The sequence below is a fragment of the Hesperophylax consimilis genome, chromosome 14, assembly GCF_061612785.1.
Source record: "Hesperophylax consimilis isolate HC1 chromosome 14, BYU_Hcon_1.0, whole genome shotgun sequence".
Lineage (NCBI taxonomy): Eukaryota > Metazoa > Arthropoda > Insecta > Trichoptera > Limnephilidae > Hesperophylax > Hesperophylax consimilis.
Genome location: NC_142849.1, coordinates 8,155,560 through 8,175,621, shown reverse-complemented (window position 1 = coordinate 8,175,621; position 20,062 = coordinate 8,155,560). Strand labels below are relative to the sequence as shown.

Here is a 20,062-nt window from a genome sequence, read left to right as displayed (position 1 = left end):
TTGAATGATGAAATTAAATATGCATAAATACATATTTATTATTTGACTAATTTACTTTTCAAGTTGATGTTCTTTTGTTTATCAACTTGTTTTGTTTTTCTTCATTTGTATCATTCCTGAGGTTAGTAATGGAATTGAAGATGCCACACTGTTACAATCCCTCTTATTCTGGAGTCAATCTTATTTAATCTGTTTGAAGATGACGTGTAATTGGTGAAATAATGATCCTACGTGTAGTTGGTGTAAGGCATGATGTCTTCACTGTAGGCCGAGGCTAGCTTGAAGGGGTGTGTGAACTCGTTGGGCCTCTCGGTGCCGGAGATGCGCTGCAGACTGGAGGCATATCCCAGCTCCTTGAAGTCCCGGTGGTCTGTGGGCACGCGTCCAGATGACAGATATTCTATAACACCTGGAAGACAGAACAAATGTAAGTAAATGATTAACAACGGCCCGGAGCCAATGGGATAGTGGAACCCCCAAACGGGGAATTTCGTAAGAGAGATGTTGGGAAGTGCCTGTCAAGTCACTGGTTAAAATAAGCCAAGTACGTTCCTGTAATTACCTGAATTTCTGAACTGAAATAAATCCCAACTTCTAGTATTACTTATTTACTCGAGCGATTAGTTGTATACAGGGTGTTAAGGGACGCACTTGACATAATTAACCAGTGATTCCTGACATTATTTGGAGTCAAAAATGTGAATGAATTTTGGTTTCCGGCGACTCTATTTATGTTTTCTCTACAAAAATAGAAAATCAGTAGGAATTGGACAGCTAGTGTCGATGTGAGGGGTTGGGATGTTACTCGACTGAGTGACCGGTATTGACATGTGGAAGAATTTTTAGAATATATATATTTTTTTAATTTTTACATTTTTTATCCCAAATAATGTCAGGAATCACTGGTTAAAGAAAGTCAAGTATGTCCGTTAACACCCTGTATAAATACTATTACAAATTTATTTAATTAATATAATTCTTCAAAATATTAATATGGAAACAACATATTAACTGCTTTAAAGCCAATGAATCCACCTAGATTTCGTTATTTATCCCCTATTTTTAGGTTCTATAAATTTGGCTAATTATGACAAACAATTCTCTCAAAACGTTTTTGCAAATTTGCCATAATATGCAAAAAATCGCTTGAGTGGATAATGGAATCCGAAAACTTAGCAATTCAAGTGATTCTGGACTACCAAATGGATCATTTAGAAATACCAAGTCAGTGAAAATTTTTCTGTCTGACAATTAAACATATTCAGATCATTTATGTAAAAGTGTTTTAGTTAACAAAATTGCTTGAATACCCATTTTAAAACTTTTAAAGCAGAATTCATTTTGTATTGTTTCAAAGCTCGTACATGAATATTGTAATATGGGTTCCAGATGAAACCACAGCTGTGTCAGTACATTAATCTGGGGCAGTGAGAACTCAGGCTTCTGTCTCTCAGTAGGGTCTTCTGGAGTGAGATCCAACCGTATAATTCTCTCCCTTCAGCAAAGGTGGATTTTTAGGATATACATAATACATAATATATGATAGGGCTACATGTACTGACCACTGTCGGGCAGAGAGTTGAAGTCCCCGCAGAGCAGCAGCTGCACAGGCGGGCTGGACTCGTGTCCCCCGCCGCCGGGCCCCTTGCCGCTGCGGGTCAGCTGCACCGCCTCGTCTAGGATGGACTTGAGCTCGTTGCTGAGCATCATGGTCTGTATGAGCTTCACGTCGCAGTACTCGGGGTCCCAGTGGATGTGCGCCGTACACACCAGCAGGGGCTGGTTCACTTGCCCCGGTTCCGTTGGTAGACCTGCAAATTTATAACAACCATGGTAAATTTGATGAACATATTATGTCAGTTTTCTTTTTGAAAATTTGTTCTTTCATAAAATCGGCAAAGGCACTCGTTTACTGTGAAATGAATAAGGTGAACAATGGACAATAGCACAATCGGCCTATAGCCTTGAGTGCTGCTTACAGGAGCTTTCAAAAATAAGTATTATTTCTAAATACATAACAACTGTGAATGTGGAATGATTTTCCAGCCTCTGTGTTTCCTCCTTCATAAAATATGGACCTCTTCAGTACCCAGGTCCACTCATTCCTTTCCTCAAATTCCTTCCTTTTAGTTTTGCAAGTAAACGTTGTAGAAATTTATTTAGTGACGATTTACATGACATACCAAAACAAGTTTACTTTTGGTATAGTAAGTAAATTCTGTTTTTCTTCATTTCCCTTTCTGCAAAAAGAGGATGCTATAATATTTTAAAAATAGTCATTGCCTGATTAGCGATTAGTTGTGATTTTACTATGAAAAAATGTGAATAATACCATTTTCCCACGCAGCTTCCTTAGTTTTGAGCAGAGCAGCCAATCCGATGTTGTCCTTGGGCATGACTCTGTTAAGCATGTTGTCTGATCCTTCCGAATTCGCCATCGCCAACTGGTTGAACTCTATGAGTTGTTCCTTTATCAACGCAAACCTGGAATATGTTCATACTAAATTAGGTATCTACATGTAGATGTATCAATGCCATATAATTCTGCAATTCAAGCCAAAATGCATTTAAAAAAAAGATAGAACTATCTGAACAAGAAGTTGGCTAAGACTTTATAAACATGGGATTGGTTGTGGATACTTACTTTGCTGACCGAAAAAAAATAGCACAGCCATCAACGTATTTCCTCTCATTCTCAGCCATAGTCTTTGCTCGGGACTTGGGGGAGAAAATTCCGTCATAGCCATCTTGCTTCAACTCGGGGAGGAAGAAATTATAAAACTGGTCCGTCTCCACTTCCTGCAAAAGAAAATAAATCATTAATCTCCTAGATCTAATAAAAGTGTGTTCTTTGAGTTTCTATTCAATCACTGTGCATTCTTTCACCCCTCTCTCTCTCTCTCTCTCTTGGTAAAAACCAAGTGTTAACCAAAAGTTAAGGTGTAAGTAATCAGGTGCCCTATTCTGGATATGTGATTGGTTGAATTCATATAAATTATAATTCTTGAATGGACAAATTTTTATCACTGGATACCAACATGAAAATTGAATTTTAGGAAAGCTATATCAGTAGACCTGTCGCTAATATCAGATACCATAGAATATGCTTGTTTTAAATCAATAATTAATAGAATATGCTCAACATGTTTTTTCATAGTCAATTTGTTTTCACATTATTCGTAGTTTAAAAATATTAATTCAAGTCAAACAAAGCCTAACCAACAAAAGTGACAGATGACAGAAACTAGGGGAATTATATCGATGAATACTGAATACATTAAAAAAAATTATATATTATGTTTTGCCGTCTTTTTCATTCAAAGAATATGAAAACTAAAATTAACAGAAAGCTGAGTTTGTATGTGGGAAATATTAACAAAATCTGAGGAGGAAAAAGGATATTTTTTATTTTATCAGTAAATATGTAAACTTTGTGAACTATTTAAGCATTTGCTTGTAACAGAGGAAAATAAATAATAAAAAATTTACTGGACAAGATCAATTATAATTGTTGTTTCCATAATGATGGTGTTTGAGGTCATAATGACATCATCATATTATGAAAATTTATTATTACAGGGTAAAGGAACAATTGTTGCTGTTGAAATATCAAGCAGATACTTGCGTGTGGTTTGGAGCTTGTGGTCACAGGACATGACCCGCATACTAGTTGCCTGAAAAGGGCAGTGACTCCATCAGGATGGGCCACATGGCCGGGCATTTGGCCATTCGGTCCCAGTCACCAAGAGCCGATTCCCAGAAAGTGTCTCAAACCTTGTGACTTTTCAATGCCAAATGTGTCCGGAATCACAAACATTTTTTTCATTGAAAAATTCAACGGACACGACATGTGAAAAAATTGTTGAGGTAAGGAAGGCATTTACTATCTTGTAAATTTTGCGTATATATTTTATCGGGTAAAACTATTTTGGACATTGTGGTGGAAACCACAAACTTAGTATCGGTTTTGCCAAAGTAAATAAAAATGGTTCTGGTGAACCGGAATGTGCATTTATGAAAACAGAGTAAAAGGTGAAAAAGTATTAAGTGTCCTTGAGGTGATTTTTTTACAAAACGCTTTAACCTTTGGCAGGTACAATGTTAAATAATTAATAGAAGAATTAACTATTCGTTTTTAGACAACCGTTGTGGCAGAGAAGAAAGTCCCTTCGCTCTGGACTAATAAGTAGGTATTTGGGTGATTTTTCACATTTTTTTTAGTAAACCAAAATATAGGAAATACCAGAAGAAGACTACAGGGAACAAATTATCAGACTGGTCATGTCGACAAATGATAGATGATAATGTTGAATAGGATCTTAACGAAATGTTGACAAAATCCAAGTAGTCCAATTCAGAATGCAGCTGTTGGCGCTGGTGTAATCGGATATCCTATACAATGGCGAAATTTTAATAATAAAAGAAATTAAAATGTCTTAATGTTGAACTATGCCTTTATGCTCATCGAGAAGGTCTGGGCAAAGACATCCAAGTGAAGAAGAGTTAAGAAAAAAGAGGATTGTGCCTTAAAAATACATAATATAAACCAATAAAAATTCTCATATAATTGGCAATAAACATTTTGTTCCATCAGACTGTGATGGCTCTGACATCTGTTATAATCGCAAGTATAGGCTAATAATTGCAATAGAAATATAAATAACCACTATTTCAAAACTTGAATTAACCTTACTTTCCAACATTTTGGCTCAGAAAATTGTCTGAATATTGTTATTTCTTTCGTAAGCCGCCAATTTAAAACTAAACAGCAAAACTTATTTCTCACCTTACTTTGTTAAACCTACGTATAGGTACATACACATACACTCACACAAATAGGCTGTGGTTAATAAACATAACAATTCTTTCTTTTTCCCAATTACTTTTGAATTTATATTTCTCAATACATTTTATTTTATTTGACACTCCAACCACCAAACTTGTAAAGGTTTTTTTTTTAATTTTGTATATGTATATTCATGACTAGAGTGATTCTAGAATATATCTATTATTAACATTAAGCTGCGAGCACTTCAAGTGTCACCAAAATCGTTAACCCGTACTTCTGCAAAACGCACTCCCCGCCTACAGTCGGTACGCTTCAACGCCGCATGTCTATTTGTTTCTACTATCTATAGTTGGCCTCTTCACTTGAGTGATTCTGTACATACCTGCAGGCTGATGATGTCCGCAGCATAGTGCCTGATCTCGTCCAGGATGCCCTTCTTCCTGTACTCCCAATCGAGGGCCCAGCTTGGGCAGTAGCCGTACATTTGCCGGGTGGCATACTTGTCGCACAGCACGTTGTAACACATCACCGTGAAAATGCCTGCAACAATGCATAAAATAATCATTTGATATATAAATTTTTATATATTCAAGTTTAATCCACTTTTACAAAAAGAAGTATCCTGCTGACCAACTACATAAGTAGTTTAGCAGGTTTAAATATTAACAAATAAATAAAAAAAAAAAAAATTAAAAAAATAAATAAAAAAAAAAATTAAAATCTGAGCCTCAAAGAAAAAAATTCAATAATATTTTTTTTTATGTGAAACCGCACAAATTCCCAACTGCTCCCAACCATCTGGAGCCAGCGAGACTATGGCATCCCCAATAAGAGTACGTAATGAGGAAATCGAAGAAAAAAAGTTTGTATTATCTGTGGGATATATTATTATAGTCAAGGTTTCAACACCTAAAAAGTTTGTATTATCTGTGGGAGATATTAGTATAGTCAAGGTTTCAACACCTAAAAAGTTTGTATTATCTGTGGGAGATATTAGTATAGTCAAGGTTTCGACACCTAAAAAGTTTGTATTATCTGTGGGAGATATTATTATAGTCAAGGTTTCAACACCTAAAAAGATTGTTTTATCTGTGGGAGATATTATTATAGTCAAGGTTTCAACACCTAAAAAGTTTGAATTATCTGTGGGAGATATTATTATAGTCAATGTTTCAACACCTAAAAAGTTTGTATTATCTGTGGGAGATATTATTATAGTCAAGGTTTCAACACATAAAAAGATAGATTCAATACAAGCCATATTTTATAATTTTTAGGAAGTTGAATAAACATTTCAAAGCGCCATAACTTTTTATGGAAATGATATTCGGAGTTGAAAATAGTAGGGTTGATTGAAAATTTCACGACTGATTAAATATTCTTTTTTCTATATTTTGGAGGTCCATTATTATTACACAACCATTTAAAAAAAATTAAAATAATAGATTACTATAAAAATAGACGCAGCTACATTAAGATTTTGCAAACTCATTTTCAAAGACCACCATGCTATCTATATACAGTCACCCTCCCGAACCCAGGACCGGCCCTATTCGGGCGCAATTGGAGCAGTTCGCTCCGAGCGCCGAATTAACCAGGCGTTGAGGCGCTGATAATACCTAACGCCTAACAGTCCTAATACGTCGCTCTTGAAAATATTTTTCATAAAAACGGCGCTACCCAAAAATACAAGTCATCCGAATATTATTGATTACAGTGATCCAACTACCTAGGCGTCTACTTGTTTTGACAGGGGCGCCAAATTTTTTCTCGCGCCAGGCGCCGTTTGGCTCAGGACCGGTAATACACATACCCAAAGGAGAGTTTTGTGCGATATCTAATTTGTTTTTACTTCACATACTATAATTTTGGATTACAGCAAGGGTAAATAAGAAGGGTAAGTAAGAGACACGATCCCTCCGCGATATATGAGGGACCTAGTGACTCCCCTTCGGGTGATACGTGATTTTTACCTTCGGGTAAGTAAAGGTTAACAATGTTATACTTACTAAATTCCGCACCAATGCGTTAAAAGGCGCCGATAAACATGAGACCACTACAACAAAACACTGTTGTTAACAACAAAAATCCCAATAAGTATAAAATAAATTTATTGGCAGCAATGAAAATATTTTATTAAATTCATTTACATAATAAATTGGAGTTGTCGTAATAAAAAAAATGCTGACGAAATATTCCAACGAATTATATTATAAGGACCTAATAATGAAAATAAGGATAACCTTTATCAGACAATATTAAAAGCTAGCTGGAGACATCAAGGACATTCATAAATTATGTTGTGTTGAAAATAATAAATCGTATTAATGAAAAAAATACTGAAATTAATCTATTAAAGTAAAAAAGTTTTTCCCAAAATCAGCTCAACCGATTGATGAATTTCCATTGCCGGGTGTGTGTTGTTATTCAAATAAGTAAATCAGCTTAGAAACAACATAAAACTGATTTAATAACCTACATATTTCAAAGTATTCCACACCGTCTTTCAAATATATTTTAATAGGACTTATATAAGAAAAGTCAAGATTTCAGACAGCAAATCGGAACGGTCTATTGAATTCAATGCCAATGAATGCCGGATTATTAAAAATCAGAGTCGGAGAACAAATTCGGAAATGAAATATATTTTATTGAAATCATTTTTATTATTTGGTGCTCGGAAACAAAAATAACAAGCAGAAAACTATAAACAATATACAATAAGTCCATTGCAGCACAAATCGGAAATTAAAAATAATAATAATAATAAAAACGATTTTTATTCATTACGTCATTCAATAATTGTGTTTTATGGCCATAAAAAACAAAGCAAAAACATACGTACTTACCGTAAAATTTGTAATAATTTGAATTAGAAAAACAAGTACGTCATCTAAAAAAGTGTTGTTCTGAGATTAGGTACGATCTATAAAAAAGTTCCCTGCAGAATTTAGGAAAGCGATGGATCAGGAAAAACATTGGAAGGTCACGAAATGTAGGCAATGAAGGCAATTTTCAATTTCTTTTAAATGCTATAACGTTACATGGTCAAAATACCTCACCAAACAGATTGAAAACAAAACTCATGCTTTAGAAAGACAAAAATGATTGATTATTTATTCTAATAATTAGATTACGGTCCTGGCAGCGGCTCGATAAATAATGGCTGTTATAAAATTACGTATAGCTTGTACGAAATTCCGTGAAGTTGAACAAACAAAAAAACTACTTTCGTATGCAAGCATTCTGGCCGGTGATAAACTCTCGGATGAACAAGGCACAAGGCAAGGCGTTATCCCGGTGATATTACCATTTACCAGCCGATTCAATAGATATTGATCATAAAGCTGCCTGTCTTGGAATATCTCATAAATATTATGTAGATTCGCTGGCGAATCGCAGTTCGTGAACTTGGTGTTGCCAATGTCAGACAAAAATGATAAATGACATTGAAATAGATTGTTATTGCAATGAAAATAATTATAATTAGCAATTCTTTTGTAAATATTGATAGTTACTTGGGAGCTATTTCAATAACATGATATTATTTACCTGCAATGGGTTAACTTGTGTCCAACAGTTGTCAAAGCCAAAATATTTACCCATCAATTTAATTCGTATTTAAGAAGGAATTTTACACTTCATTCAAACAAAGCGTTAGTAACAACACTTGGTTCACTAGACTAGTAGCATAAATGAATTCATTCTCAAGTTCAGAACGAAAAGGTTACATTTTGATTGAATTGATTGATTTGATTGCATCAATCGATTTGATTGCATTCAAAGGAAATTGAGACTTCACTAGTATTATTTCAGCTGTTTTTCAATTTCCTCTCAAATACGTCTATAAATAATTAGTGCTTCAGCTTAGTGCTCGAATGTTTTATATTACAAATAATAATAATTTAGAATCAAAAAGTTTCTTGAAACGGCTGTAGCTACCCATCTTTCCTACATCCCCCAATAATTTGCGGGTTCCATAATTATTCTAAAGGCAAAGAGAATAAGCGACCAGTAATCACACATCTATATAAAGGCAAAGAGAATAAGCGACCAGTAATCACACATCTATATAAAGGCAAAGAGAATAAGCGACCAGTAATCACACATCTATATAAAGGCAAAGAGAATAAGCGACCAGTAATCACACATCTATATAAATAAAAATGTTAATAAATCTTAAATCTCAAAAAGTTGTTCCCCGATTGCTTTGAAATGTTACATTCGAATACGCGTGTGTTTTTATATACCTATATTATACAGATGTCACCTGTGACAGGTAAACAATATCTGTTGTGGAAAAACAGCGCCATATGTTGGACTAATCTGTTGTTTATCTATCTGCACAGACAGACTGAGTCACTGAAACGCATGGTGGGGTACAGCTAGTATTACATAAAAATGAAACATTATTTGAACAAAATTTATGTAATTAATAAGTAATGTTTGCATAATTGAATGACTATGAATTACATCCCCGGAAAATCGTCAATAATCCACGTAACAGGCTAATGATGGGATAATAATGAAGAGAGGCATTCCAACGCCAGAAAAGCCGATCAAACAAATAATGGGCTTTTGTTGTCCTCAGTGAATAGCCAATACGTGTTACGCGCTAATTGTATTGATCATGAGCAATCGCTACACTATTCATGGCTAATGGAACAACTAAACAGTTCGTTCAGTGAGCATCACACAATGGCGATTATATCGACTAACAAACAATTTCTTACTTATATTATGAAAATGTACAAGATACGTAAGCACTACACCGTACGGTCAAATTAATAGAGCCACTGTGCAAAATTCGTATACTTTAGTTTATGATGAAATTAAGATAAAGATGCTCCCCCAGACTCGGGAGTGGCTTCTGGATGGGGACTACACATTTATGCACGCCTCGGTAACTTGCCACAAAGCGAAAAGTGTGACGAAATTCATCCAGGACCAACAAGTGAATGATCTTGACTGGCCTGGAAATTCGCCAGACCCTAACACAATAGAGAACCTATGGTAGCTGATGAAAGGGGGATCATATACAAGCGCTATCTGATCGAGCGCTTGGTAGAGGTCTGACGGTCTGACCAACAAGTGAATGATCTTGACTGGCCTGGAAATTCGCCAGACCCTAACCCAATAGAGAACCTATTTTAGCTCATGAAAAGATGATCATATACAAGCGCTATCTGATAGAGCGCTTGGTAGAGGTCTGCCATAGAAGGGAAAATATAAGAAAACTTCGAAAAATGCGTAGAAAGCATGCCAAGAAGAATCGGGGCACGCATGTGTTATTAGGCATTTTTTTTTAAAGAAAGACAAACATTCCCGGGATACGAATAACCTGACAATATTTGAAAATCTCCTACTACCACCACAGTAAGCTGAAAATGTTGCTTGTGTTGTGACGGAGGACTTAGCCAGCTGAGAAATTGAACACACTACGCCTGGGTGGGACCCAAACGCGATGTCAACTCGGCCACCGACCGGTCAAAACATTTGAACTTTAGTTTTTTTTTAAAGTAGTAAATGTAAATAAAATTACATTTCTTAATCTTTCTAAAATATTTAATGCAAAAATAAAATAAAGTAAAATGTGGCTCTAATAATTGGAACACCGTTGTATGCACCTAAAAAAACTACTTTTGAAAACAATGATTGCTAGTAAGAAACAATATAATATTCATTCTTCATCTTGAAGAGATTACATATTATGTAGTAGTATATCTAAGTACGGATTTAAATTGAAATTGAAATGGATTTATTAAAAAAAATGTACATCCATTCTGTTCATAATAAACATACGGAACGCTGTTCACGATATTCAGTAACAATATTTATTTTACAAGATAAAAGTCAACATATACATATAACTACTTAACTCCATTCGCATATCAGTTTCATGGAGGCTAAAAGGTACAGGGTTGAAGTTTAACTTTTCCTATTCTCGACGAATAAGGGGACAGATGTTATTTTATTGATTTTAATATTACGAATTGATATTCAGAATCCGTCCCTAAGGGTGAATGTTCACTTAACTTGGCGTTGGCACATGTTAGCTGATGAACGTGGCCGTTAGAGTACCAATACGATGAGGTTAATGAGAAGAGTGATGTAACTTACATGTTGGTCTTGTCCTGTTGGGTCTGGTGAGGGGGATCCAGGGGCGTTGGGGCGGGTGGGCAGCCGTTACTGAAACAAATAAATAATACTTTAGATAAGACATAGTCACACAAACCCTGCAGAAAATTACATAATTATTGATCCATAGGTACCTATTATATTTTTGTCGAATTCGATTTGACCAACTTATTACCTATATAGTTTCAATGTCACATGGAGATTTGTTTACCTCAATGCCAGACCCTTCTTTATTCCTCTATGCTTTTACATTTAGGTTCTTTTTTTGGTTCGACAAATCTTGGTTTTCAGTGGCGCATAAAAATAACCAAACCACGAGAACTCAAGGCCGCCCTCGTTACATCAAACAGACAATTTTACCATGGAAACACGTGGCATCGAAAAAACAGAGAACTTACTATTTGCTATATATTTTGTAGAAAACTTTATCGGCATGACAAAACAATTATTTATTTAAGCGTTGAAATGTGACAGTATCTTAATACGGTAACTGACGATAAACACATGTATTTAATTTAAAATAAATAAAATATAAAGATAAGTCCCGTGTTAGGGTTAACGATTTTTTTAAGTTCTACAAAATAAACCTAAACGCTGTTAAAAACATATTGTTTTCGAACACCCGGTTGACGTCTTCTGGCCACCAAAGCTGCTGTCATGGTCAGATATTTCGTAGAAGCTCGTTATAAATTACAACTTCTTCTTCTGGTGTTCCACCCACAGCATATTTCGACTTACCGAGGAAATACGTGTTTTCATACGGATTAGAATCTGCAAATGTCAAAAAAGCTATGCAACCAAATGGCATTAAATATCAAATTAATCATGGTGGCTCTCACTTTCGTTTTTTGTGTCAAAACCCCATCTCTGCATCATCGTACATATTATTACTCACCATACTTACGTGGTAGTGGGTACCTATTATTTCACAGTCGTTATTGTATCTAAGAAATCAAGTTAATTTCATTCATTCGGAGATGAACAAAAAACCGACAGAAATGCGAATATATTACAATGAAGGATGTCAAAACATGTTTTAAACCTGATTTTACTATAAGAAGTCGCCTTCCGCTTCAAAGTTACTACAAACTATCATTTCATTGGAATGAATATAGTGGATTTTCATTTATTATTATTACTGTACAATTCCATGGTCCGAAGAAGTTTGTAGTTTTGCAGTAGAGCTGTTTAAAGTATGGTTTCTGTATTTTACTGTTTTTGAGATCAAAATATAAATTTATACTGTTTAATATTTTGCATTAACCCCTATTTATTTGGAGAAATATATTATCAAAAACAGTTAAAATGCAGAAACGAAACTTTAAACAGCTCTGCTGCAAAACTACAAATTTGCACATCCGACATTGTTCTTCGAGACCGTCGATTGATAGAGAAAATTGTAAGTTACAGAATCAGGCCAAATAAGGTATTCATGCATATTGGATATATGCACAATTATATGTAATAATAAGAAAAGTAGATGTACGTCGAGGATAGGCTGCAAAACAGATGTGATTACATGATGGACGAGTCAACATTAGTTTGTAACTAGGCAGTGCCTGTTCTAAGAAACTATCACGATATCAATATTTGTTGTTTGGTACGTAATATCAAATTTAAATATTTATAAAAAATTTATTTGTATAGGTTTATTTAATTTTAACAGAAAATAATTAAAGGCCAATATACAAGAAGGTGCGCAATAAATTATCAAATGACATTTTTTTTATTAATAATTCAGAATCTGTCCTGCCGAAATAAATCTAATAACCATTTTACTATTTTTGGACCGAAGGATGAGAATTCATACACGAATCGCAAAATTTAATAATGTCACCAAATATAAGGCATAATATTATCAGTCAAAATTAATTTGTAAATGGCTTATTAGTTTCCAATGCCGGAGTACGTATTTTTATTTATCCATAATAAGAAGCTAAAAAGAAATAAAATGTTAATTTATACTATTTCTAAATTATGAAACCATTTTCGCAATTCTTCAATCAACTTTTCGGTCAAAAAATGCAAAGCACTCGAGGGTAAAAAAACCTACATCAAATTAAAACTTGAAGATTTTCAAGTTATTTTTTGAATAATAACATTGTTGATACCAGAAAAGAATTCTTTGGAATAACTTATTTAAAAAAAAAGGAAAAGTTTTATTTTCCGAGGGATAATAAATGGAAATAAGAGAAAAAATAAATGGCCGCTAAAATATTATTTAAAAATTGTTTGGTTTAGAGAAGCTTTAGCTATCCGCGAATTTGATGATAACTTTTTCAAATGTTGTAATAAATTACAATGGGATTAATTCAGGCTTTATCATATATTCTGTTTATCAACAGACGTTGCAAGAACAGATCAAGGATGTAGATAGCCGGTTCCCAACTTTTGGGAGTTACAAATCTATAACCCTCTTTTATAATAGCCACGTGACCTGCGATCCCAATATAATAGAAACTGAATTTAATAAGGTAAAAAAAACATTGAAAATAGATTTATTTATTTATTAAAAAAATGTATAACAAAAGCAAAAACAAAGTCGCTAATCTCAGTGGACCAGATAGTTAGTTCTATAGAAGATAATTCTACATTTAGTATTAGTGTTGTTTTGAAATAAGCAAGCGTTGCAAATATGCAAACGAAAAATCGCAGAGTATGTAGAAGCAAGTGGAAGACAAACAAGAAAGATAAACATGGAGACCGTATACATCCAAATTGATAGAGCTGCTAAAAAAATTTAATCATTTCGACGAGGTGACGGGGCATACTATGTGACCATATTTTTGGCACCAGGAGGAGAGTTCAAATGTTCAACTTTGGAAATAAGCCCGAACTTTTGATAACCCAATTTGGAATTGGTAGTTAAGTTTTTGCCGCAGTCGGCAATTTGCGCGCCATTGTGAAAAGGACCAGAAATTCTTAGGCAGATTTTATTTTCGAGGACTAAATAGTGATTATTACAATGCGAGTAACCTGTATACTACCAGATTAATTTATGAACAAATCACGGGAAGAGAGACGATAAAGCCGCCTTCCCGCAACTCAACTCGTTTACCTTTCCCTGATGGGCTGATCTATGTCTACGATGAAGACATTCAAACCTCAAGATACTGACTAAAAACCAAAATTAGAACGTAGTCAATTGAGCCAATGGGGTTGCCACCTGTAATCATAAATCACATCATTCATATTTGGTAACCATATAAAAATAAACGGTACAAAATACTTGTAGATAGGTCATGAATCGTGAAGCAACTTGTGTTTCAATTTTCGCGAACACTTGAACTCAAATTTGGCGTGTAATTCAAAAACACGGATCGTGATTCTAGCTAAACAAAAGGACGTGAGTTCGTAGCTAAACGCAGACAATTTTTATTTGTTCATTTTCAATTTACTGCACGGAATGCCCCAGGGCCCGTGGCGGTACCACAGCCTGGAGAAGAAAATGCACTTTTAAAAGTCAAGGATTACGGCTAAAACACGCGGAACGACGTTCACAGACAAATTATTACTATTTTACCGATACCTAATACCACCGAACAGAGAATCCCAAGAAGAGTATTGTATGTATTTATAAGTGCATTTACTTTATATTTTATTTTATTATTATTTTACAAATGTTGAAAAGAATATGACCTTACCCCGTTCTAAGGTCACATGGTTTTGTGGGTGAATTGTAAATTAGGTAAAGTATTTTTGTAAATGTGTTCATTTTTTAAATTATTTTTTTGTGAGTGTGATGGAATATTACAAGAGAAAAATTATAAGGCAGTATCTAGAAGAAAAACATAACAAAGCGGTAATCTTTGTTATGTTTTTTAAGGTAAGGTTGCAACATTTTATCTACATTCTTCCTTCCCGTGTCCATAATTCATATCTTAATACTTATTTTGAAGTCGGTAATTGTTTGTATGGTTATATTGCAAGATAGAGGATTATAAATAATTTCGTACAGAAATATTGCAAATTTCTTTGTCCAAAGGTCGTTTTTGTTGTAGGTTGGTGGAATGTACGTTGTAATGAGGATCTTGTGAATCGACTCGAGTTTGTATGTGCAAAGTTATTCTGGTTTTTTAATATAAAAATGAAGTGAAATAACTTTTGAATATAATTGTTTCAGAGACATTAAATTCAGGACTTTAAAAACATAGTATGTAGGGGTTCTGATGGAGACTTTAAGTATAATTTAAAAAATTGCTTTTTGTGCTGTGAGGACTGGTTTTAGGGTGGAGACGTCATGATACATGGTTCCACGACAAAACAGAACAATGGCAAAACAAAACATACAACAATAGTGATTCTTTTTTGTAATTGTTCTGTTTTATCGGGTTGCGTTGCGAGGGAAACAATAATTTAAAACAAAACAATAACTTTGTAAACATCAATAATAACTAATGTAGCGTTGTGTGAATTTAAAATACTTTTTTTTTTCTAAAATACGACTGGAAACATCACTAAAGAGACAAACTGAACAGAAATTTTTTGTCGGTGTAACAAAAGAAAGGTCAAATTTATTTCACATTTTTCTTTCTTTTACAGCTGATCAAATTAATTATTTCACAATGTCTACATAAATAAAACCTCAAAATGAAGGTAATTACCATTAAACTATACCGATTTGAAAGAAAGTTGATGTGGCCGATTTGCATAAGACTTTTCGAAAGAAAGTTTCGATCACACACTGGCCAATGAAATTTGTTATTTATTTAAGAAAGAATGTCGATATTTGAATTCGTTATCAATTTCGCCAGTTGAAAATTGAGCTAACTTCGGTAACACGGACACGCTCATAACACACTTCTATCAGTTTACCTCATCAGTGCCTAATACATAATAATTGACTCACCATAATTATAATAATAACGTATAAGTATCCGAACATGTTCGCTAATAAAATTTAACCAGGTTTAAACCATCAACACGAGATGTTTGATTTATTGGGTAACCAGTTTTAAAATCATGTAAAACTGGTAGTTTTGTACACACACCCATGTAAATAATACTAATTATAAGTAGGTACGTAATTACTTCTATCTATACTGCCAAAAAGAAAACCATATGAACCCTTCAAATAAAACAGCTCGACCAAATCTCGCTTCCTACTGTATTCTGGGTTACTGTGCCGTTATGTATTTCCTATTTAAACTATTTTTATTTGGACCTGATAATAAACCTGTCTGGATAGGAAATAGATTCACGCCTTTTCGGAAGGTCCTCTTTTGTACAGAAAACAAATTTAATTCGGTCACAGAAACATGTGATTTATCCGGAAGCCTTTTATTTATGTACGAATAGATGAAATTCTAAATAAAGAAAACAATTTCAATCGGCAAAAAGTTTTTTTCCAGATTTCTTAAAGTTAGTATTCGGTTCCTAAACATTCTACCAAAAATTTTATAATATAATATGGGATGATCAAGAAAGGTAGAATAACTCGTAAATTGCTGACAAAAATTTCGTGCTCAAATAATATTTTTGGTAGCAAAAGATACCTAAAATTTTGGGCATCAAATCACTATTGATTTGGTGTTCGATTTAATAAATCGATAAGCAAATATCCACGTTGCGCAGATCTGAATAATGAAATCGTCTCATGTAGGAAAACGTGTTCATTTATAATGTTCAAGCAATCTGAAATGTATATTTTCCCCGTTGAACACTGGTGTGCTCTAGAAATCGCAGTAAACTCTCGATTAAACAAATTTGTCGGTTAATTAAAATGATATTATATAGAAATCTAAACCCACATAAAAACCTTAAAGACGATTATTCCTTGATTTATGTGCCAGAAGATTTGCTTTAATGAGATCATCGTACAAGAGTTCTGCTTGCCCGGAGCCAGTGGGGCTACGGCATGATGTGAGGCTTCATCGGAAGATGAATGTTGGAAACTATCTAGTTATTCGAGTACCTGCCTATCTACCACTCACATAAATGCACATTTTCGCAAATCTCCACAGAAATTTTTTTTTTTTAAAACTCCATAAATGATCAAGTCACAGTCATAAACTTCCTTCAAGTCACAGATATAAAGGAAGTCGAATATTTATATAATTTACAAAATTATTTTTATCAGTACAATTTTATTCTTTTAAAAATATGTTTTGGGTATTTGAAACCTCCCGGTTAAGCCACATCCCGGTTAAACCGAACCTGACAAGACGAGATTCAGCCACATTTGTACCAAATTCCTCCAAGTCACGACTTTGGCTCATCTCTTAGCCTAAAAAGCCACACGTACCACATCGGAGGTTTTTTTGCATTAGCCAATAGCCCTAACAGTAAAATGTTCCGCGTCCCGATATTATTCTATAAATCACCATTATTACGATACCATCACTAATCATAACGCAAACATGAAACTTTGGGCGCTATTCTTGACGAAATTACCTACACCAAACGTGACGGGGATTCGTAACGCTATTTGAGAAATTGAAAAATTAGCAATGCTAACTATAATTTAATTTTTCAATTATGATTTGATATAAACTCCATGTTATCTTGAAAAACAAACGATTATTATGTCAATCAGTAGGTCCCTAGTTTTTATAATTTTGTGGATCGAGAGAAAGCTTGATTGGTTAAAATGAAGAATATGGAACACACCATTTACATAATGCCTTGTCAGCTCATGGCGGAAGTTAAAACGTGAGATTGTTATTTAGAGTTAAATGGAAATGGATAGGTAATTTTATTAATTATGTTCTGTTGTGGCTTACCATGAATATAATATAAAATCATGCACGCTAAAGATAATTTTTTATCTGATTCTCAAATCATAACCTCAAAAATGCGGATTGGGATTTTCAATTACACGGAAAAATGGAATCGATTGCGCATTATATTTACACTTCGGTACACTGCAGAACAAAAGTGAGGAGAAGCCGACATTTTACATTGTATTCTTCAAATAAAAGCAGTTAAATTTATGAATAAAAAGCGTCTCGAATTTGGCACACAAAATCCAGTAGGTACTGAGTATAACATATATATATAATATCGATTTTCAAAAAAAAAGTACTGGACCTTATTGAAATTATTAAACAACATCGAATTTTGTCCTTGCAAAACTTTTCGATGATCCATGGGGAACAGAATGACTAACCCACAGTCGAATGTTTGGTGACTAACGAAAACTTTGTATTCCAGATATTTTGTTGACTCAATACTGATTCATGAGAGCATAATAAGATCACGTAACTACAAAAACATACAGAACTACATTATACATAAATAAAAATGCATTAACAATGGGAACGCGAATGAGTCATATACGAAAACGTGGAACAAATATTAAAAAACATATAGTTTTCCTTTTATGCCATTTATTCGTTTATTGAAGTTATGAAAATCTATACCAGGAGAATTTTAGAGTTAAGACCTATTTTTACAAACATTTCTAGATGACACAGTGGTGTGTACACAGTCTCCTGTCAGTATCGCCTTCGTGAAAGAACACCATTTTTCCTAGGTATCGCACACCTCTAATTTACAACCCGGCTAGCGGCTGTTGCAGATTTAATTCAAAACTATGTGATTAAAAGCAAGACTAAAATTCGTTAAAATACTTATAAAAATTTTCCGGCTGTTCAAAAATTTGGCGACATAACGACATGACGATTGCGCAAATCGATGTGCAATGAGAACTTTAAGTGTCGATTAGTTTATCCGTTAATTAACGATGATATACCTACGTGCCGGATGATTTATTTTGGGACAACTATTAATCGAACCACTAATGAAACTTCAGAAAAGCTTCGAAACAAGCTCCAAATAAAGTTCAATTGTATTTACAGGTACACAAAATATTTGCTATACAAAATTTTGTTTAAATCATTATAAAAATGTAACTTGTACATTAACTAGAAACGTGAGCACGATAGCATTACAATATTTTTTTTATGTAAACGACAGATAGGAGCTTTTTTATTAGACATTAGATCAGAAGTACCGTTATGTTTGAAATTCTTGAGAACGGAATTCGAGAACCTTGCGAACAATTAGTTGACGTAAATAGTAAAACCTGCGATGCATTTATGGAAGATGCGGTAAAAATAATCACGAAAAAATTTATTGAAGATGCAAATTTAAAAAAATCTGCAATAATTTTTTTTTCTCTTGTTTACCGTTGTCTCAAGTTGTTGGAACTAAATTAGTTTTGATGGGTACAAGTTCGCTAGTAATAAATTATATAGCTTGAGCACAAATATTACATTTAAATAGTTTGGAAACAATAATTTAAATATGAAAAAATTAGGGAAGCCAAATTTGTAAATAGTTAATGATTGGATTATTTGTATAGCGCCATTTTCGTGAGAAAATCACTTCAAGGGCGCTTAATTAGTTATATAATTAAAACAAGTCTTTTAACATACCGAGGGGAAAAATAATCTGTTCAACGTTTTGTTATTAATTAATCTAAAAGAAAATCCAAATGACGTGCTAAGCCGGGTAATAAAACTGGTAAACACATACAGATACAACAGAATTACAACAAAACGTGAGTCAACTACTTAGTAATGAACACATCTTTACCGATTCTGGTCAAACTGTTATACATGTAAGCACCTTTGCCGCATCGATTCCTCGTACTGAAGAATAATAAGGATCATCGCCTAATAAATAATGATTGCGCTGCACACGGCAAGAAATGGCGCCCGTAGTCCCTATCGATCCTGGGCTCGATTCTCGACGAAGTCATTCCACTCGAAGAACGAGTGGTTCGAACCACTCGTTGTTCGAGTGGAATGACTTTTGACGTTTGGCGTATGTAAATATATACCGTCGACGAGACTCAAGAATAAGAATGTCGACCAATGTATGTACTTTCGACGGCGATTGCGAGCGGCGCGGTTTGGAGAATCGCTACCCTGGGCCGACCAAAGTGGTCGTCTAGTCTAGGAATCAATAGAACCGCACAACTGGTATCACTCTGAATAATGAATTGATTGCCAGTGATATTATGCAGTATGCAATGAGACCGATGGCAATTATTGGAAAAGCGGAACCATTTCCTCGGATAACTAAATTAAAGCTTAGAAAATGTACATGTGTTTGGTTTTACAATTTTCCATGATTATTGTGTAGGAGAATGGATGGCGTCCCCGATATAAAGGATTCGATGTACCAGTA

The 20,062-nt window shown here is 34.1% G+C and overlaps 1 protein-coding gene across 1 annotated transcript in view; it reads right to left on the bottom strand.

Annotated features, from left to right (window-relative positions):
* Positions 1-20,062, bottom strand: part of twin (CCR4-NOT transcription complex subunit 6-like twin) — a 478,069-nt gene that overhangs the window by 10,690 nt on the left and 447,317 nt on the right. Inside the window, exons 4-9 of the mRNA XM_089639480.1 lie at positions 10,910-10,978; positions 5,172-5,329; positions 2,645-2,799; positions 2,333-2,484; positions 1,563-1,811; positions 232-409 (exon numbers count right to left, since the gene is read on the bottom strand). Coding sequence (XP_089495606.1) covers positions 232-409; positions 1,563-1,811; positions 2,333-2,484; positions 2,645-2,799; positions 5,172-5,329; positions 10,910-10,978 — 961 coding nt within the window. The remainder of the gene's footprint in view (positions 1-231; positions 410-1,562; positions 1,812-2,332; positions 2,485-2,644; positions 2,800-5,171; positions 5,330-10,909; positions 10,979-20,062) is intronic.